Source organism: Canis lupus, chromosome 34, assembly GCF_003254725.2.
Source record: "Canis lupus dingo isolate Sandy chromosome 34, ASM325472v2, whole genome shotgun sequence".
Taxonomy (NCBI): domain Eukaryota; kingdom Metazoa; phylum Chordata; class Mammalia; order Carnivora; family Canidae; genus Canis; species Canis lupus.
The window spans coordinates 2,956,389-2,977,668 of record NC_064276.1 but is presented as its reverse complement, the minus strand read 5'-3'; the positions used below and the strand labels follow the sequence as shown (position 1 = coordinate 2,977,668).

Sequence of the window (21,280 nt, the reverse complement as noted above, 5' to 3'; positions counted from 1 at the left end):
TCTGTAGGTTACAAGCACGCCGAAAGGGTGAGGTGGGGTGGGGGGCAATAATCCAGGACTAGAACTCAGTAGACCTCCACGTTTACAAAAGCAGACACGATGAGGTCGGTGACATGAAGGCAATCCCAGGGAACTTTTAGTGCATACTTTCTAAGTTCCAGGGACTGTCCAAAGTAGCTGACATCCGCTAGCTCATGACATCTTCTCAAAGACCCAGTGAGGGAGGTACCACCATCCTCCCTATGTCAGTGGGACTGAGGATGGCACCAATGGAGACTACACAGTGGGCTGTGTGCAAGCAAGGCGCCGGACTTCAGAGCGTGTGTTCTTAACCACACTCGGTTACTCTGTCTCTATGAATTTTAATCTCAGCAAATTTGAGCACCTAATGAGATAATGGATGTGAAAGTGCTTGGGAAAATATAAACTGCTTTACAAATGTCAGTTTTTAGTATTAGTATCTAATTATCTAATTTCATAGCCACATGGTTTGATCATAATAAAACCTTGATTGGGATTTGTTTGTCCTGAAAACCTTATTATAGTAAGGTCCCATATATCACTTAATGTTTTCTTTCAACACCTTGTGAGCTTTCATTTTACAAATGAGACACATTCAAGGCATAGATCATTAAAATGGTCTGCTTGAAATGAAAAACAAAACCAAACAGAATCTAGTTATCAGAGCCAGGAGATGAGAAAGCAAAAGTTCTCTCTGTCCCTTCAGGCTGAAATTCCTTTCTCTGTCAATGTCAAAATTCATTCTTAAAGAGCTGTTTAAATCTCACCTCCTCTGTGCAGCCTGCCTTGATGCCTGAACATTCACCTTATACTCACCATGCTGCTTTAAATCCTCTGAGCAGACCAGACTCCAAGGCATTTTAATTATTTAACAGAGATTTGTACAGTATTACCCAGCAACAGTTTCTGCAGAGGGAGGGTAATAGGATGGAAGCAGAATTCTGAACATGTACAATGAAGGCGGCAGGACTCTATTTGGACACTGGAGAGACTAGGACCAGGGATTTCCTGTAGTGCGGGGAAAGGAAATTCACAGTAATTGAGGAAATCTGAACTGGTGGCCACTTTAGGAAGAGGGAAAAAGGTGCACAGTTAAGAGACATTTTATTTTTTTATTTTTATTTTTTTTGTTAAGAGACATTTTAAAAGAAAAGCTAATGGGGACTTAGTGACTAAATGGGTAGGAGTGGCCAGCCCAAATGACTCTACTGTCTGCTGACTGCAAGCACTGCAGTGGGAGCTGGGGCGGTTCCCACAGTGCAGGGTAAGTCCCCCAGAATACCTAGCACACAGTATTCCACTGTCATAATCAGGCATATGCCTTCTTTTCCTACAAGTTTTAAAGTGATTTATTGTGAGTGATTTACTATCTGGTCCACTTTGAGCACTTATTGTAGGAAACAACAAATATTCACAAATGAGCATGGGAAAGCTGGAACTCCCAGTGATGTGGCATTCCCAAGAAGAAAAACTGGTGTGTGCTGTGCCCTTGACATTTTGGGGAAGGATGGGCTTCATTTTTAAATTACAGAGTTGGAGGACATGGTGGGGATTTAAGTAGTTAGAAAGGGCTTGATTTTAATACTGGCTCAAACATCACCTGACGAACTTAATCTTCCTAGGTCTTACATAAGTTCCAAGATCAAAGTTTGATTATACGTAAGTGAAATGTGAAGACAGAGGTAGCTACTAAAGTCGCCAATAGTGGGAGCTGAAGCTGCAAGAATAAGATAGGGATTCTAAGGGGTAATTAAGTTATCGATTTAATTCCAAAGGATCATCTTTACCATTAAAGAAAAAAGTGCTCCTAACAAGAATGCACTAAAAAAAAACTATTAGAATTAAGCAGTGCCTCAGGTACTCCATGAATGTTTTGTTGAAGCTGTTAATTCTGGATTATCAAAGGAATAATAAACACACAAGCTGAGATAGACACTTTGAGGACTGGACACCTGACTGGCAGCTTTGTTTAGATTTACATTTGTCAGGGAATTTAGAAATATTTACTCTCAGGTTACATTGATTCTGTCAAAATGATATAGAAACTTATCTTTATGTAGACCATGAAAAATAATGCCAACAAGATTCACATAGATTTATATAACTGACAGAGAATCTGCATTCATTTCCCTGCTCTTGCTATGTGGAAAGTTAAGAATGATTTGAAGGTTGGGGCAACTGAGAGGCTCAGTTGGTAAGCATCTGATTGTGGATTTTGGCTCAGGTCATGATCACAGGGTCGTGAGATCCAGCCCTGAGTGGGGCTCTGTACTGGGCATGGAGTCCACTTGGGATTCTCTCCCTCCCTCTCTGCCTTTCTCTATCTACCATCACATTAGCGTTGTCTCTCTAAAAAAAATGATCTGAAAGTTAAGTATTATTTTGCTTTAAATGAGAGTCAATTCTTAAAGCAACATCAAATAAACAGGAAATCTTTTTTATCAAAAATAATGCATTAGAATAAAGGAAGTAGTTGGTGGAAATTATATATACATATATAAACGGTCTGTTAAAGATCACAAAATCAATGAGAAAAGTTGTTTATTACTTGTAAGATTACCAAATTGATTTTAATAAGCTCAAAGCACTTTAGTTATATCTAACTGCAGGAGTAAAAATATGAACTTTTGTTTACATATTTATTTATTTGAGAGAGAAACAGGAAGTGGGGGAATGGGTAGAAGGAAAGAATCTTCAAGCAGACTCCCCACTGAGCATGGAGCTCAACATGGGGCTCAATATCACAATCCATATGGTCAGGATCTGAGCCGAAACCAAGAGTTAGTTACTTAATTCACTGAGCCACCAAGCTGCCCCTTAACTTTCTTTTAAACTGAACTACTACCTATGTTCATTTACAGTGTCCATTTCTTCTTAATAGTTTCTGGATAAATTTGTTAGTTTAAACCTACTTGAAATAAGAGTTGACTAGCAGTGTTAAACTGGTTATTTTCTTCTAATATTCATTAGTAAATTTAAAAGCTCATAAGTAGGCGTTTCACTGAGGAATTTTGCTGAAAATAGTGGCTAAGTCCAACCACCATTCCTAAAATTAACTGAGGGAAAAAGCTCAAGAGGATTGTTATGCAAGGCAGCTCTGAGTGATGTGTTTGTTCTATGGGCAGGTGTGTTTCTATACTTCATTTCTAAGTCTCTCTGCAGAATATCAATTTTGTCTGGTCACCTGCTTTCAATGTGTAATGCTTCAAGTGAAAATTAAAACTCCAGTGGTCCCAGGATTAGAGAAGTACTCATTTAGTTTTTAAACTGATTTAGATTCAACCAATGCTACTGGCTTAATTACTAGGCTTTTTCAAGTTTGACTATAGTATATGGACACATAGAAGGTCGTTATAGCATTCACACTATGCAATAACTCAGTTTCTTTATGGCGGTATACAATAAAGGGAAATGAACAAAATGACATTTATCACAAAATGAACTTCAAATACATAACTTTAGTGTAAAATGTGTAGCTTAAGAATTTTATTATGCATGGGATTTTACAAGATGTTATAATCACAGAACGGTATTTTTTATATACCCCATTACAATTTCCAACTATTTGCTTGTAAAGTTTTATCTTCAGATTATTTACCATTTAAAAAATTAATGTAGCACAGAGAGGACAAGCATTATGCATACTTCTTCATAAATTAATTGTCTAAAGGTAATAGATTCATACTTCTTAATATCAATAATTTTGAAAAGAAATAGAAAATTAATACAAACCAGTTTAGAAGAAAACAAAATTTAAAAACTAAATCCTGGAAACACTAATTTATTATAGGATTATACTAACTTAAAGAACCAACATTTCATTTGCCACAGATCACAGATTTTTCCTTAGAAATCTGCATGGCTTGCCTGCACATTTCGTTCAGGTCTCTGACCCAGTATCTTCTCACATGGAGGTCTTCCTGGCGCCTTTGATTATCCTCTCAAAACTAGAGTTTTCATAGCTCTTTCATGCTTTTAAAAAATCACTGAGGACCAAAGAGAGCTTTTATTTATATGGGTGATATAGAATGCTAATACTGTTTTAAAACTGAAAAATGTTTAAAAACAGTTGGCAATGATGCCATCATGCAGCTTCTGGAAAGCTCCGCTGACTTTTTGCTCCTGTGAGACTTTCTTACTCTCATGTGTGAAGATTAGCATGAAAAGGCGAGTAACATCATAGGATTATTGTGAAAATTGATGCCTTTGCAAGCCCCCTGAAAGGGTCTCAGGACCCTCCAGGATTCCCAAGTACACTTTGAGAACTCTATTCTACTCCACCTCTTACTTTGTTGATGCTTATAGCAATTATTTACTTAATCTTGCATTCAGATTTCTTGATTTCAGCCTTTTCGGACTAGCATGTAAATTCCACAAGGGCAGGACTCTCTATGCTGCCTTTAATAGGTATTTAACACATATATTTAACAAATGAATGATTATAATGCCCACCAGTGTCTGTAGCGATGCAATAAAAACCCAGCATATTAAGAGTAGATTATATCAGTTGCTGTTGAAATGACTTGTTTGTTCATGGGTAGTTCTAATGTTTCCACTTCTGGGGGAATCCCAGAAGACGTCTCCACAAGGTATTACTAGGATGCCCTTCCTTCCACTATCCCCTGAGGAAAAGTGTGCTTGCTCTGACTTTCTCTTGGGAGCTTTCAGCCTCACTACTTTTTCTCACATTCATGAGAGTTCTGATACCTTCATCACTTTCACCAGCTAAATCCTTTTTGTCTTGGGCACCTGTGTTGCCCTGACAATTTCAAAACCCACTTATATTTTTATTAAACATTCACAGGAGGCTTTCAACGTTGTGCCTGATCCCAGGACACCCTATTAACACAGTTGAGGATGATGGGGTTTTTGTTTTGTTTTGTTTTGTTTTATGTAAGTAAGCTCCACACATGGTGCAGAGCCCAATGCAGAACTTGAACTTACAACTCTGAGATCAAGACCTGAGCTGAAATCAAGAGTTGAACACTTTACTGACTGAGCCACTAAAGTGCCCTGAGAATGATGTTTTTAATGAGAAATTAGCATCATTGTTTCTCTTGCTTCAGGGATGGAGAAGGAACACTTGGTACTTTATCCTTTTGTCCATCCCTTCATTTCCTATGTTTGCTTCTTTGGAAAAGATACAACCTGCCTTTTAAACATCTATGTGATAGAAGGAAATCAAAGAAAAAGAAATTGAACATTAGTTGTAAACCAGGTAGATGTAGCATCTGGAATGAAAATCAATCATAACTTCTAGGAGGATATTACTATGTTCCTTGTGCCACCTGGGTGATTTCCCTTGACTTTTGCTCACATCTTCCATTACTGCTACTGTTAACTTCCTATTGGCCCTAGAACACCAAAGGTAGTGGAGGAAGTGAGAGTGAATGAATTTTGAAAGGAAACAAATGCATGCATGTTGTATCTAAAGACAACTTTAGACTTGGAATCATGACAAACTTCTGGAAAGGAGATTGTCTCATTTGCATTTCAAAAACCAAAGGCATATGATGAAGTGATTTCACAGGAAATGAGCAATCCAAGGATGAACTCAACTGACTTGAATACATGCATTTCTAGGAAAAGACTTGGGGTCTCCAGAGTCCAGGTGACAGTCCTCAACTGCTGGTAGAATGGGGGGGGGGGGAGCATCAGGACTTAAGGCCAAGTCTTATGACTCCAGAGTTCAGGTAACCTACCTTGTATCCCTACCCAGAGGCTCTCTGTTGGGTCTAACTATGGACTAGTTTCCAGAATAACAGAAAAGAAAACAGACCAGTACCATTTCCCTGAGCACATCAGCAATGAGGCCACATGATCAATATATTTATCATTTTGATTATTTTAATTATTATAAAAATCTTACATCCCTAAGCCACTTCTGTATCCTTTGGTGCCATGCTTACTAGGAATTATGAAAACATTCGCATCATAGGGATGTCTCTCACCTTTCTTATTATTACTGCATAAAAATATTTGGAGTTATATTTTACAGCATCTTAATAACTTGATCCCTCAACAATTTTCTTACTATATAACAAGTATAATCACAGCAATTAAATAAAAGTGACAGTGTTAATCAACAGTAAATAATATACTCACCCCTGTCCTGCTACATATGATTATTCTATCTGGATTCTATCTGCTCAGAACAGTAACCTTTAAGACTGATTCTTGATTTTTTGAATACTTTCTGATTTGAAAATTCAGAGTAACATTCTTTTTTTCTTTTACCATAACATTCAGAATATATTAAGCTCCTAAGTTTTTTTTTTTTTCCTCCTGAATGCTGGGATTTTCTAGAACACAGTGGAATTTCAATTTGTCAATATTTTACAGATAGATGTAATTACTATTTCAGATATTTAAACAAATTAACATTGTCTATAAACATGTAAGTCATTTTCTCCCAAGTTGTCTGCTCTATTTTTTATTTTGACTGGCAAATATTTTTGTTAATTTTTGGAATAAGATTTAATAACTCTTATTTCTGAGTTTATAACTCTAAAGATGCATGGATTAAAAATAAGGTACTCAGTCCATCGCAGTTCAGGTCAAACTGTACATTATGTGAGAAGCTAATGGCCCCGAGCTTCTATCAGTAACTTCTTCCCCCCCGCCCCGCCCCCCGCCCCAGTAAAGCCATATTAATTCTCCCAGGGACTCTGTGACACATATTTGTTAGAATTGAAATTACACAGCCAGCAGTCATGGAATAGTGGCAGGGTAGCAAAGGTTGTACACATGATTTACATACTGTTTAGGATAGCACTTTTTAAAAAATGCGAAGTGTTAGAAAACACTGATAAGTATATGACACTATAGTCAGAATAGGGGAGCAACTATTGCTTGCCTTAGGGTCAAGAGGATGGATTTACTAGGATTCAAATTTATTTTAATCAGACCTTGGAAGGAAAAATAACAAAGCTTTTAAACACAGCAAATTAAATACTGTGTGCTTTGGCATTGAGATTGGTTGCCATTTGGGGACATTTTCAAGCTGGTTTTAGACTGTATATAGTGTTGTTTTGAGCCAGGACTACGAGACTGGCTCTCAAGGGCAGCGTGTCAGGTCCAATTTAACGTTAGCTATTTCATGTCTGTTCCAGTAAGGAATCCAATGAGTAATCACAAAAACAAGGGACTATCAAAATCAGATCGGCTTGCACTAATTATATCAAATGTGTCAAAAAGTCACTACAGATCTATGTGTTAGTTTACAAAACAAGAACATAAACCTGGCATGCTGTTCTACGACTTAATGGGATGTTGTGCTGATTATTCTCTTTGCTCCCCACAGTCATTCTCTGACCTTTTCTCCTTGTAGACTGTCTCATGGGGGTCCCTTGCTCTTTGGTCTATGATTGGATTTGGCCAATAGTAGGTGTGAGGACATCAGAAAGCAGGAAGAAATAGGTTAGGTTATTTATTCTTTTTCTCCTGCCTGCCTCTTGACTCTGCCGGTACTATTCCCTGGACTTTTCCTATAGGGCCGATGGGATGGTGGTAAGGGCTTCCCTCTGTTGCTGCTACCCGAGTATCTCAGGAGACATTTGTTTATTCCCTCAATCGTGCCCACTCCTTTGTAAATAGTCCAAGAATTAAGTTCTCTTCAGTGTAACTCTTTTTGAGTAGAATCTCTTTCCCAGCTGGATCCTGATACAAATACAAAAGGAATTGAGACTTTTATTTTATGACCCCCTAAACAATTAAAATTCTCCATAATCGATCTCTAAAATGATGGTTATCCACTCAGTATCTTTAAATTAATTCCTAAATCTTACTCAATTAGTTCAGTCTCAAAATGACTGAACATTTTAAGAATAAATGTATTGCAAGGATAACAATATTCCTCATTTCACTGTGGTTTAGATCCTTTGACATAAAACTTTCGGGTCGTGATTTTATCATCTGTTTTTGTTTGTTTGATTGTTTGTTTTGCTTTACTATTTTTCCTATCTCAAAGAAGGAAGTGGGGGCATGCAAGAAAAACAATCAATTAAAATCCTATGAGTCTTCAAAAAGACAATCCAGAACATAATAACGTGAAGTAACTACTCTTTCTGAAAGAAAAAATTCAGCAGTTCCCAAATACATTAAAAAACAAAAACAAAAACAAACAAACCCTATTGGAGTATTTAATCTTCCTGTAACAAAGATACATCTTTTGTAGATAATTTTTGAACATGAATTATAGGAAAACTAAAGTGAACGCTAAAAATTCACTCCATTTCTCCCATGTGTAGCAGAGTGTCTCATTTAGGAAAGCTCAGGACTGTTAGGTGATTTAAAGTTATTTAAAAGTTCATAGATTTACTCCTATCACTTTATCTCTTCTACTATTTTGTTTTGTATTTCTTTATCTCCATATTACTTTTATTATTCCCATCTTCCTAGTTTCTTTTGGCTTATTTAGCTCTTTTTAAGATTTCCATAAAATAAGTACAACATTCCTTTATCTCGTCTTTGTTTATAATAAAGTTAAGATTTTCTCTGGGTGCAGTTTTTCCCCATACCCCTATGTTTTCATTATAAAATATTGCTACTTTATTTGCTTTTTAAATAGTATGTAATTTTCTGTTTTATTGTTATTTTGATTCAGTAGATCCAAATGTATGTTTCTTAATTTTAATGCAAACATATTTTATCTTTTTTTATATTTTATTATTTTATTTACTTTAAATTTTACTGGATTATTACTAAAGAATGTGGCTTTTCTACACTTTTTAATTTTTAGGATTCTCTTTACTGACCAAAAGCTGATTCAGTTAAATATTCCCTGGACATATATAACAAATATATGTTATCATTCAATGGATTTCACTTCTTAGATATACTTATTACATTGGTTTGTCAATTATTTACTTCAATTTTATGTGCCTTTTTCTTCTAGTATTCTGTATGATTCTGAGATATGTGCATTGAAATGTTCACAATAGTATTTTTAAAAATCAATTTTTCCTTTCATTCTTAATAATTTCTGTTTTAATACCCAGACACTATTTTGTCTGGTGCAGCATGTTCACTGTGTTAGTATGGGTTTATTGTATCTTTGTAAGTAAAGACATTTTCCCTTAGATAATTCCTCTTGACCCAGCTCAGTGCTTCTGCATTAAATTCCACTTCATCTCACAAATTCTTCTCAATCTCACTTTGTTTGTTGTATTTGCTGTTGCTACTTTGTTCCTTTAATTTCAACATTTATAATTAATATAAGTGTGTCCCTTATAAGATATAAAGATTATTATATCTTTGTTTATTACAAATTTGAATTTTTATTCTTTTTTTTTTTTTTTTTTTTTTTTTTTTTTTTTTTTTTTTTTATTTTTTTTTTTTTTTTTTTTTTTTTTTTTTTTTGATTTTTTTTTTTGAATTTTTATTCTTTTCAAAGAATTCAATGTGCCCACCTATAGTGCTAGGTTGTTATACCTGATTCATCTGCTAAGTATTTTAACTTTTTTGCCTCTTATTTCACTCCTCCTTCTTTTTTTCTGAACCTTCTGGGTATTGAAGGTTATCCCCTCTGCTAAACTCAAGAGAATATGTCTCTCTATTATTATATGAAGAATGTAATATCTATTATCACCCCTCTCCCAAGACACACTATTTTATCTCTGCTTTCTTTACTCTAACAAAATGAATACATATGTCTCAAATATTAATTAAATATAATTCTAACTGCAACTACCCCTTTAAGGGAGATACAATTCTTGACTTGGAAAGAGAAGTAATAATTCTATATTTTTAAATATAAAATACAGAGGACAATGATACTACAAATACTGCATCTTATTTTAGGAGTTTTATTGAGGGAATGCCTAAGGGTTTAAATAAATCTAGATATTCATGATGATGTTATCCTAAGAGTAGAGGTATAATAAAAATTGTAGAGAAAGTGAACTAATGTGTAAGTTTAATGCTTTCAAGATCAGAATGCTATCTTATTCTTATATCTTCCTTTCAAATAACAAACCTTCATGGGTATGCAAGGACAGTTTATTTTTTTAAATTAAGAAATAAAATGCTCCAATGATTTCTGAAGTAGAAATTACCAGGGTGCTATCTGTTTTAATGATTTAATTTTTGGCTTTTTGTGGGATTTTATTAAACGAAGTCAAGAGAATTTTATGATTTATTAAAGTGAAGCTCGTTTCAATTCATAGCACTTTTATTCCTAAGCCTCAACCACTCTGGTTGAAAAATATATAATTAGGAGGAGATGAGGACATTTTTAAATATTCTGCTGAGGTTAATATGCAATGCAAGATGGCTACATATAGAAATGTAAGAGGTTACCGTATAGTACTATAGCATAATACCAAGTAGTTAGTACATATATTATGTTGAGTTTTTCTATTTTGTTACATAATTGCGGTACTGTTTGAGGTCTCTACAAGCAATGATTTATATGAGTAATGGATTTACAGTTAATTTTAAAGCAGACACTGTATTGATTAAAGAAATATATGGTGAGTTCGTTCAATGTGATAGTCTAGATAGATCCCCAAAAGGATATCAGAATATTGGTGAGAATCCACTATGTCAGTAATTGGTGAGAAATCTAGACGTCAATTACTGATTTAAGAGAGCTTGTAATCTACTGTTGAGTTGGGGTGGGATAATGTGGGAAGAAATTGAGGAGAGTGGAGTAACATGGATAAAAGTATAGACACAGGCTGAAGTTCTAGTAGATATGACTCATTATGTTAATTATATGAGAATAAGGCATACTCTTATATTTTAATTGCCTTCAAGCATAATCGTCATTTGACTTACTTTCACCTGTTGAATAATCCTGTGGATCAAGTATTCCTGATTCCTGAAGTGATCTAATACAGGAGTCCACCAGCTCAAGACCTGTTGTAAGTTCATCTTCAATGTCTTTTTGACCATCTGAAATACAATATTTTCAAGTGATGAACAAACACATGATATTGTTATGATTAAAACTTTAGGCTACTCTTTAATAATGAAAAGTATCCTAACCAAAGACATTACCTCCATGAAGTTCTCATTAGATTTCACATTGTAATCCTTGGTCACCCAGTATCAAAAGCCAAGGGGAGCCAATTCCATGTATCCATGAAAAAGATAAAAATTTCTAAGGAATTGAGAGAATTTAACTCTCAAGAAATCATGATCTATCACAACATCATTTAATTTTAGTGTCGAGGTGCTATCATGTTCATTTTTATCAGTCTTTTTCTAAAGTTCACAAGAAAATTAATCAAAAAAAGACAAAATGTAGAAAAAAATGTTAAGTTTCACAATACCTTGTGATTGCCAGTGAAACTGCTCTTCTGCTGAACTGTAAAAAAAAAGAGAATATACAGGTATAATGCACTGGTTAGCAAACAAGAACCCTAAACTATAAGAGCCAGAGGTGCATTAGAGTAGTAATGGTGGCTCCATGGCATTTCTTTTATTTTTCTTCTCCTGAGAAAAGAGATCCTGTTCTGATGCAATCTTAACTCTAATCCATTTGATGTATATCTTTTGAATCACAGGTACTAGCATGTTATAAATGGACATTGTTCAGTAATTTTCAGAGAATAGCTCCTTTTTTTTTTTTTTTTTTGCAAAGCCCAACCTATTATACTCATCCCTTATAGTAGCTTCTATGTAGATGCAGTTCTACCCAATTTTAGTTATTTTAAAATATGAGGGTGACTAGTTTCATACAGACTTTGTAACAAGGTAGTCTAGGAAAGATATAACCCCCTTTCTCATTATAAAAAAGATACAATAAATCTATACCCTCTTCCAGACATATCACATGAGCAGTTCCTTTCAGCTGATTATTAGCTCAAATTAAGTAATTTAAAAAGTATAACACTTTACCACTGATTGAATATACAGTTTCCAAATTCTCACTTCAAAAATACATTTTATAAGATGACCTAGGTAGAAAAGGTTGTTCATATACATGATATGCCAAAGACATTGTACAGAATTCATCTATGGAGGCAACACAGGTTACTTTTCAATGGTTTATTAAATAGATAAATAAATTTAAAATTTCTGAATATGCATAACTCTTTCATTATCAATGCAAATACTTTCTACATGCCCCTTTTTTATATTTCAATAATTGGTATGAAATTTAGATGCTAATTACTGACAGGTATCATTTTGAGAATGATTTTCTATACTTATTTCACTAAAACCTTTACTCTGCTCAAGCAGCTTCTGTGAATAGCTCATCAGTTGCACAACAGCAATTAGATTTTAGACCTTTACTCTGTATCTCAGAGATGGCTTCTGAATGCATTTACAGAGGGACAAGGAAAAGGGAATTCTGGTATAAATCAGTGTTCAAAAAAGCTATGGCTGACATACATGAATGCAAGGATAGTCCTTCAAGAAACATGTGACTTTTACAGGGTATCTTGTTCCTCAACCAATTCATTTTAGTAAACTGGAAAATGGTTTCATAATGGTGAAAACTATAGGCAGAAATAATACATGAAATGATAACTTTACAAATTTAATCCAATGCAACTTTTCTTGTATCAAAAAGGTATGTGCTATATAGTGGTAACATATAACTAGAAAGTTTCACACTTAAAACAGAAATGTAATCCTAAAGTCAATGCTTTAAGAATTGCATGCATGTTCAGTTACTAAGTGGCATTCTACATAGGAATAAAAGATGCTTTCATATTTGTAGTAAGCTGAATGGTGTCCCCCACCCCCAAAAGCTAAGATCACATTTAAATGTCTAGAAACTGTACATGGCTACTTATTGGAAAAAAAGCAGTTTTGCAGATGTAATGAAGTTAAAGATCTTCAGATGAGATCATCCTAAATCCCATGATAACTGTCCTTCTAAGAGATAGCAATGGAGAAAGACACAGAAGAGAAGGTTTTATGAAAGTGGAAGCAGAGATTGGAGTTATGCATCTACAAGCCAAAGGATGCCTGGAGCCATCACAGAATTCCTGGAGCCATCAGAACCCGGAAGAAGTAAAGAATGATCTTCCTGCCTCTTCCCCCTCCTTCATAGGGAACATAGCCCTTCTGATACCTTGATTTTGAACTTCCAGCTTCCGAAACTGTGAGAGAATGCATTTCTTTTGTCTTAAGCCACTCAGCTGTGGTAATTTGTTATGGCAGCCCCAGGAAAATGATACAATATTTTTCTGATATAATAAAAATGGCCTCTTGCTACACCCTCTCGGATTCACTGCTATCTCTATGGCGCTGCATTCCTTTTACCAGTAAGGCCCCTTACTAAGTACTTACTGTCTTCCTTGGCTCTGCTAATTCCCGTCAACCACAATGCTCTTCTGATTAGATGGCCAATCAAGAGTTATTGCTGTTAAATAACTCGACCACATGGATCATAAGGAGCTCAACGGTGATTCAAACTAATTTGTCCCACTCCAAAGCTCATATTCCCAGCTCACAATAAAAAGTCATGAAGGGAACCACACTCCAGTGACTTCCCACCAGAAGCGGTAAGAGTAAGGTGAGGCTGCACTCGCTACTGCTCTCCTTGCAGCCATCGAGGAGCACACCCTACACCGCGGTGTACAGAGAGGGCCACGTAAAAGCCTGTGAGGGGAAGTGACAAGTGCCACTTCCTGCCTCAAGCACAGAAGGGCAGCATGAGATCCTCACACTCTCTTTCTCTCCTAGTCCCTGTTGAGATGGGTCCCTGAGTAGGTGGGAAGAAGATTTCTGCCAGCCCAGAGAAGCCACAGCATGAGTGAGAAATAAAGCACTGTTGTGTGAGAACTCTGGAGCTGGAGGGGCTTTGTTTCTGTAGACTAAATGGCACACTGAGTAACACAGAAACGTGGCAGTATTTGAGGCTGCAAGGTGTTTCTTGTTTCTCTGTCTTCCATTTCCACAGTGTAGCGTTGGGAGAAAATGTCTGGGGTCACTCTAACACAAATAAGGCGGTCTGACAGCTTTTACTCATCCTGTGAGACCTATCTGCTCATCTACAATAATGGGTGATTTAAAAAAAAATAATAATGGGTGATTTTATGTGTAAGACTACACATGCCAGTTTTATATAATATTTACCTTTTGGTCATTTCTTTCAAAAGTGTTTCCATTTTATGATGTAACAGAAACAATAAGAGACATTTTGTATTACAATTGAAAGAATACCATTCCTAGTGAATATGAAACGATCCTCTCAAAGCAGAGGAAACTTCCTTTTGGCCAGATAAACAGCATTAATCATTTAAAAGGTTTCCTGATTTCTTCAGCACAGTTAAAATGCATTAAAAAGTATGACCTATCATAGAAAATAAAAGTCCCAAGAGAAACCTGGTTTGGATTTTATTTCCATTAAGTGCATGCTTTACTCGCTCTGTCAAGAGATTCTATGCAATTGTGTATTTTATACACTTGATTCCTTCTCTTAAAAACTGCTTTTGGGTGGATGCTTTTTAAAAAAGCAAACAAACTATTCATCCGATAAACACAGATTATGCCTGTGTCTCAGACATTATTTCAGCCGTTTAGGAATTACTCATGGTGAACTTTCTCCCAATTTTATTGTTCAATTTAGTATAATATAAAAGTGATTTTTGAAGCAGTTGGAATTTCTAAGCATGTTAAATTTTGGAAAATAAAGTTTGCTTTACTACCAAAATGCTGTTTCTTGAAATAGAAGTAACCTGTAAAGAATTAAATTTAATAAAATAGAGATGTAATTTAGACTAGTCAGTATTTAAATATAACTATGTACAAGTCGCCGAACCCAATTCTTATGCAAAAAATACATATTACAACGAAGGCTACCTTACATTTAACCTTTAAACATATATATAAATCAGTAGTGCTAAGAAAGAATTTTTAAAACAATGTATTAAAAGCACAAATTCTAACAGCTAACACTTACATAGTTCTCGCTTTATACCAGGCAGTATTCTGATTTACATTTAACTTTCATGACAGCAGTTTTGAGACAGGTACTGTATTCCCAATTTACAGATAATGAAACTGAGGTAAAAAATGTTCAAGAACTTGCTGGAGGCCCCACATCTAGTAGCACTGGAGGTAGGATTATGACCCTGGGTATCCTGTTCTAGAGGCCGCATTCTAAACCACCATTCTATTCACACATTCGGTAACAGCAAAATTAAACTCCTATATGATTAAAAACAAAAACGTAACATAACACCATAAACCAAGTTGAAAAAGCAAATCACATCCTGGGAGAAGACATTTGCGATGCATGTAACTTACACAGGGTTAGCTTCCAGAACATTAAAATAACTCCTACAAATCATTTTAAGATAAAGATTAAAAGGTCAAACAGAAGAGAGGTCAATAAATATACATACAGCTGATGCACTGAAGAAAAAAAATCAAGAATGTGTGGTCACTGAACATATTAAAAGAGATTCAAACCTATTAGCAACTGAAAGAATATAAACTAAACACAAGGCAATTCTTTATATGCCACAGGCTGTGAAACAATTAGAAAGTCTGACCGTATTACGTGTTGGAGAGGAAGTAGGGAAATAAGAACTCTCATACACTGCCCCGGGAAAGAGTAAATCAGTCACTTGGGTGAGCAATGAGGCAATACTTGGTAATGTTTTATATGCAGTTGCCTCATCACTCAGTAATTCTGCTTGTAGGTAGAGCTTCCAGGGAAACCTGCACCCCTCTGCCCAGGACACCTGGACAAGAGTGTTCATGCCTATTGTTGGCAGTAGCAAAACAATGGCAATGACCTGAGAGATCAGTAATAGGGAATGGCCAAATATGACTGCCTACGTATAGGATGTAAAAATGGAATCAACACCATTCAGCAGTTAAAAGAAATTAGCCAAATACATAATGTATCAACATAGGTGGTTCTCAAAAGCAAAATATAGAGTGGCGGTTCTCAAAATGCAAATTTCACATATGCATTACATGATCCCGATTATGTGAATTTAAAAAACACCGACCAAACAATATTGTGTATCAATACATGTATGTACACAAAGGTTAGTCTTTGGTTTAGACTAGCTTTTCAACTATCTATCTATCCATTGAGGAAAATCATATAAACATAGATTTAAAAATGCACCGAAATTCATGACAGTGGTAGCCTCTGAGGAAGAGCAGAGAGAAATGCCTGAGAAAGGGTAAAAAGGGAATTTCTCTTTTATCCTTAATATTTCACTTCATGAAAAGTGAGGGGTAATGTTAATATTAATTTAGATTCTGGGAATAGGAAAACATCATGATTCTTACATTCAGAAATATGTTTAGTTAAATGCTTAGGTAAATCCTTGTAACTCAGTTTTACACAATATCCCCATCATTGTTAGAATCACTCATAGTTGAAATCCAAATAATGCCAAAAAAATCTGAAATGCCTAAGTCCAAATAGTGGAGGGAAATAATGGATTTACAGCTATAATTACTTTTGTCTCCATTTTCCATGTGAAAAAAAGTGACAGGATCACTTTTCCTATGTTTTGATATGAGCTTAAACATTTCAAGTAAGCAGCCAATAACTTCCAAGTTCTGCAGGCATGATGTTGGGGGGAAAATCTAGTTTAAACTGAAGAACATCCTTTGAGACCCTTGGGAAGTGATTTTCACCCTCCTCATTTCCAGCATGATAGTCTTCTTTCTTATCTTACCTGCAGGCTACTTTCATATATATATGAAAGTTCAGAGTTTGTTTAATGTCAGGAAAAGACACAAAGCAGGGCAGCCTGGGTGGCTCAGCGGTTTAGCGCTGCCTTCGGTCCAGGGCCTGATCCTGGAGACCCAGGATCGAGTCCCACATTGGGCTCCCTGCATGGAGCCTGCTTCTCCCTCTGCCTGTGTCTCTGCCTGTCTCATTCTCTGTCTATCATAAATAAATAAATAAATAAATCTTTAAAAAAAAAAAAAAGAAAAGACACAAAGCAAAACATTACTAGAGCTACTCTGTCTGTCATGAACTCGCACAAATATCTTTTCTTATTTTCTTTTCCAGCTCTCCGATGCTCAGAGCATCGATCCCTATGCTGTATCATGTGGTGTATTACTGCTCACAATATGATTCAAAATGAAATAAAGGTAAGCAGCTATGAGTTTTTTGTCAGTCTGCTTTCAAATTAAGCAAAGTACCTAAAACACAAGCTGGAGAAACTAGCGTGCAGCAAATGGCTTCAGAACTAATGTTTGATTTTTGTCCATGGGAACAAAGGGCCTTATATTTATGATGTCTGTATGACCTAAAATTGTACTCTACCAAAAAATACTTTTTGGCATACAGTTTTGCATGCAGCCACATCACAAGAAGGGGCACTGATTGCAAGACAAAATAACCTTAGTCGAAAGTCCCAATTATAATGGAAATATATTCAGTAGAAATGTTGAGAAGTGCTCGCCTGTGGAGCTGTGCTATAGGCAGCGCCTTTCTACCTTCAAGCACTGCACCCAGACCGTATTCATTAGGATTGGTGAGTAACTCTGCTTCCCCCAGAACAGATTTCCCTTCAGTCTACTGCCTTGTGGTCTCCATACGTAGCAGTAGAATATTCCCACGGGAATGTTCTAATCTCTCCTCCATGCATTGGCACGTTTCTTTCTTTAATTATTAGAGCATACATCCTCTTTCTGCTTTACCTATTCTGGTTAGAAATATGATTTTACAGCCATTATAAAAATGTTTATGGGGCTACAATGTATAGTTAGGGGGCCACAAAGCTCCCAAACTAAGACGTTGTTGTGTGTAGTGGCCAAGTGTGTGGACTCACAAGCCAGACTCCCTGAGCCTGGAATCCAGTGCAGCTCCTTTCAGTCTAGGACACTTTGGGCAAAGTACTAAAATTGTCTGGGCCTAAGTGGAGACATTTTGAGAATGAATAAATTAGTTCGTATCAAGTGGTTTATTTATCAGGTGATCAAAACCTGGGCATGTCTTGAGCAAATATGGAATTGCTTCTTATTCTATTATATATTGCTAAAATGGTTTTTGTGGCTTATAGGTTATGGCTTACTCTATTTTATCCTTTGAAGCCCACTACAGCTGTTGTGGGAGGGTTAGAATGGGGAACAGACTTGTGGAAATAAGAATAGTGGGCATTAAGACAATACCCAGGCACGGTGGTGTCTGCCTAGGATGCTGGTCACAGTGAGTCCTGGAGAAACGGAAATAGGGCCACCACAAATTCTTGGTGAGCGCTCACAGTGGCTTTGCGTATACAGATCAAAGAGACGCAGGGCCAGCTCCTTGGAACTTTGCAGTCCCACAGGGGTGTGGGAACTGCATGAAAAGGTGTGCCCAAGGCACTACTGCATACAGGTGCATAGGACCTGGAGCATGCCACTTAATCTATTTAAACCTCAGTTTCCCCGTTTATAAACTAGAGATTTACTAGAAATTCCCATAGGGATATTATGAAAACTTATGTATGTAAAACCACAGAACAGTGCAGGAGCATAGGAGGCATTAAAAAACAAAGTAAGCCCTCATTATCACATGCAGAACCGAAGGCTGAGAGAGCACAGCCAACTCAGAACTGAAAGTTCGATAGATGTGCCATATGCAATTCTAGTTGTCCGTGCTAGGGACCAATAAATACCAGCACACCCGTATGCTATAAGCTTTGCACGATTCAAATTGTCCGTCTTTTATGTTTTTCTACACTAACATTGTGAAGAAAAAGAGGGGGTCTGCGATTTCCAAAGAAACATGATTCCCTTTTGAACCATAGGTTTTCCCATCAGTCCTGCGCAGAAGCCTCTGCTGACACCTGCTACTGTTCTTGCCATAGTCAAAAACCATAAAGCCCATTAGTTATTTTCAAAACCTTGGAAGAAAATAAATCAGACCCAAATTACTATTATTAGTTTCTTTTTATTTGAGGCAGGGAAAATTCATATTCCTAAGTTAATTTTGGTGGAGCTGGTGACTGACAAATTATCCAAACAACTGATATTGGCAGAGTGGTAGCGGCTCTCATGCCGTAGCCTGGATACACACGGTCACAGTGTTTATCACAGGGTATCAGGACAATGTCAGGTTTGTGCGCTGGCCAGCCAGAGCCACACAACAGGGGACTAACATGAATTCTGTTTTGTTTTAATTCCTTCAAAATACATACTCCAGTTTCTAGCAACCACAAATAATTAGCCCTCGGCTCAACACCCTCAACGTGCTATCTACACAAAGTCAAGCTCTTACCATGGGAAAGACATACTCTCAAGTTTCTCTTCTTCGAATGCTTTTCTAGTTTTGGAGTTGATTGCAGTTATATTACAAGAGACACACTGTGTATAAAATTCAATACCAGAAGAAGGAACAATTTGTAAATTATAAACTAGAAAATTCTCATGTTATATATCTTCCTCTGTAGTTTTCTGTGAGATTTCTCACGCCTGAGCTAGGCATTTTTTTAAATGCTCATACTAGCACATCAGAATTTTGCAGTAGTTGAAGCAAAATCCCTGAATGCCAGCCATTTTATACAATAAAGTTATTGTAATATTTTTGTCTGTGATCATTCCATAAACTGGAAAGTAGTAAATTGTAATCGCAGATGACTAGGGATATGGTTAATTAAATGACTCTGAGATCTTGTAATATTTGGAAATGCCTTCCAGACTACCAGAAACCGAATAGTTTATGCAGTTTGTGTACTAAGTGTATACTACTGCATTATACATTGTTATGTTAATAATCTCCTTGGGTGTTCCTTGCAACTCCTGGTTCGGTCTTAGATGAATCTGAAGGTTTCACTCATGGATCTTGAGTGCATTTTGCAATTTGATCATTAATAACTGATTTCATAGGCAGGAAAAGAGAAGAGCAGTGGGTTTGTTTGCCAACGGAGGTGGTACGTATATGAAGGTTCTCGGATGCTCCAAGTTTCAGTCTTTCCCCTAGAATGATCTCTGTTGTTAGGGTCTTCTCAGTGAAGGGAGCTCCTGAGCTGTGGGGATGTCTCTGGACAAAAGACGGCTCAACTTTATGTTTTCCTAGCTTCTTGGGATCATATGTGAGATCGTGTGGGGAGTGTCCCTCACTCCTGTTTTTCTAAAATGCACAGATTTGGGGGACCTGGGTGGCTCAGTCGGTTAAGTGTCTGCCTTCAGCTCAGGTCATTATCTTGGGGTCCTTGGATTGAGCCCCACATCGGGCTCCCTGCTTAGCGAGGAGCCTGCTTCTCCCTCTCCCTCTGCCTGTGCTCCCCTTGCTTGTGCTCTCACTCTCTCTGTCAAATAAATAAATAAAATCCTAAAATAAATAAATAAATAAATGCACTGGTTCGTTTCAGGTATTCTTTCACCTGTTCTTGCTCCATGGGTGTGTTGTCTATTACAGAAAAGTCAAACCCTGAGTACTGAATTTGACGGAAAGTGATATGATTTTATTAATATAAGTGAAGCTAACACCTCTTAGACATTTAATGGAAATTTATGCAAATAACCATGCCTGTTTCACAGAAAAGAGAAGTCTCAATCTTCTGTTTTCTGTCCTTGGGTAGCAGCAGATGATTTTAAAAATAAGTTTCAATTTCAGTGTCCTTAGAGGGCAGAAATCCTATAATGTTTGTGAACAACTCTCCTGGTATTATAGACCTTTACTTCCTTATGAGCAGTAGCAGTTTTTAAAACTTCATTTCAATGTTTAATTGAACATTAAACATTGTGATTAACTGAAGTTAATTCACTTCAGTTCAATGTTTAATGGGTACACAAATGTTGATAGTTTATCCATAAATGCCCCAAACTAGAAACAACCAAATGTTCTGCAACAGGTGAATGGTGAAACAAGCTAATATATCCATACCAAGGAGAGGGAAGTAGGGATGTAGCAATGAGAAGAAATGGACTATTGATAGATGTACAAAACGACAGTTTGGAGGGATCTCAAGGGAATCACGCTGAGTGAAAAAGATAACATTCTTGAGATAACAAAATTACAGGCCTGGAGAAGTCAGGGGTTGCCAGGGCTTCTGAGCGCCAAGGGGAAGCAGGAGGCCGTAGCGTGCTGGAATCATCCTGCGTCTTGTGGTGGTAGTCCCACAAAGCTCTGATGTGATAAGACTCCACTGAACTAAAGTAAACACACACACACACACACACACACACACACACAGGAGTGCATGTAAAACTGGGGAGATCCGGGAGTGTACCAATGGCAATTTCCCGGTCGTGCTATTGTCGTACACAGGTACAGCAGAGATGCTGCATTGATGGAAACTGGGAGAATTGTAAGATATGTCTCTGTATTTTATTTTGTGACTTCCCATGAATCTATAATCATTTCAAAATAAAAAGGTTAAAAAATAGTGGG

General features: G+C 36.5%; 1 protein-coding gene across 5 annotated transcripts in view; it reads right to left on the bottom strand.

Moving 5' to 3' along the window:
* The window catches only part of CTNND2 (catenin delta 2), a 924,458-nt gene that overhangs the window by 422,856 nt on the left and 480,322 nt on the right, over nt 1-21,280 (bottom strand). For all 5 annotated transcript variants that reach the window (XM_025451313.3, XM_025451315.3, XM_025451314.3 and 2 more), the window contains 2 exons: nt 11,298-11,332; nt 10,801-10,917 (listed from right to left, as the gene is read on the bottom strand). In XM_025451313.3, coding sequence (XP_025307098.1) covers nt 10,801-10,917; nt 11,298-11,332 — 152 coding nt within the window. The remainder of the gene's footprint in view (nt 1-10,800; nt 10,918-11,297; nt 11,333-21,280) is intronic.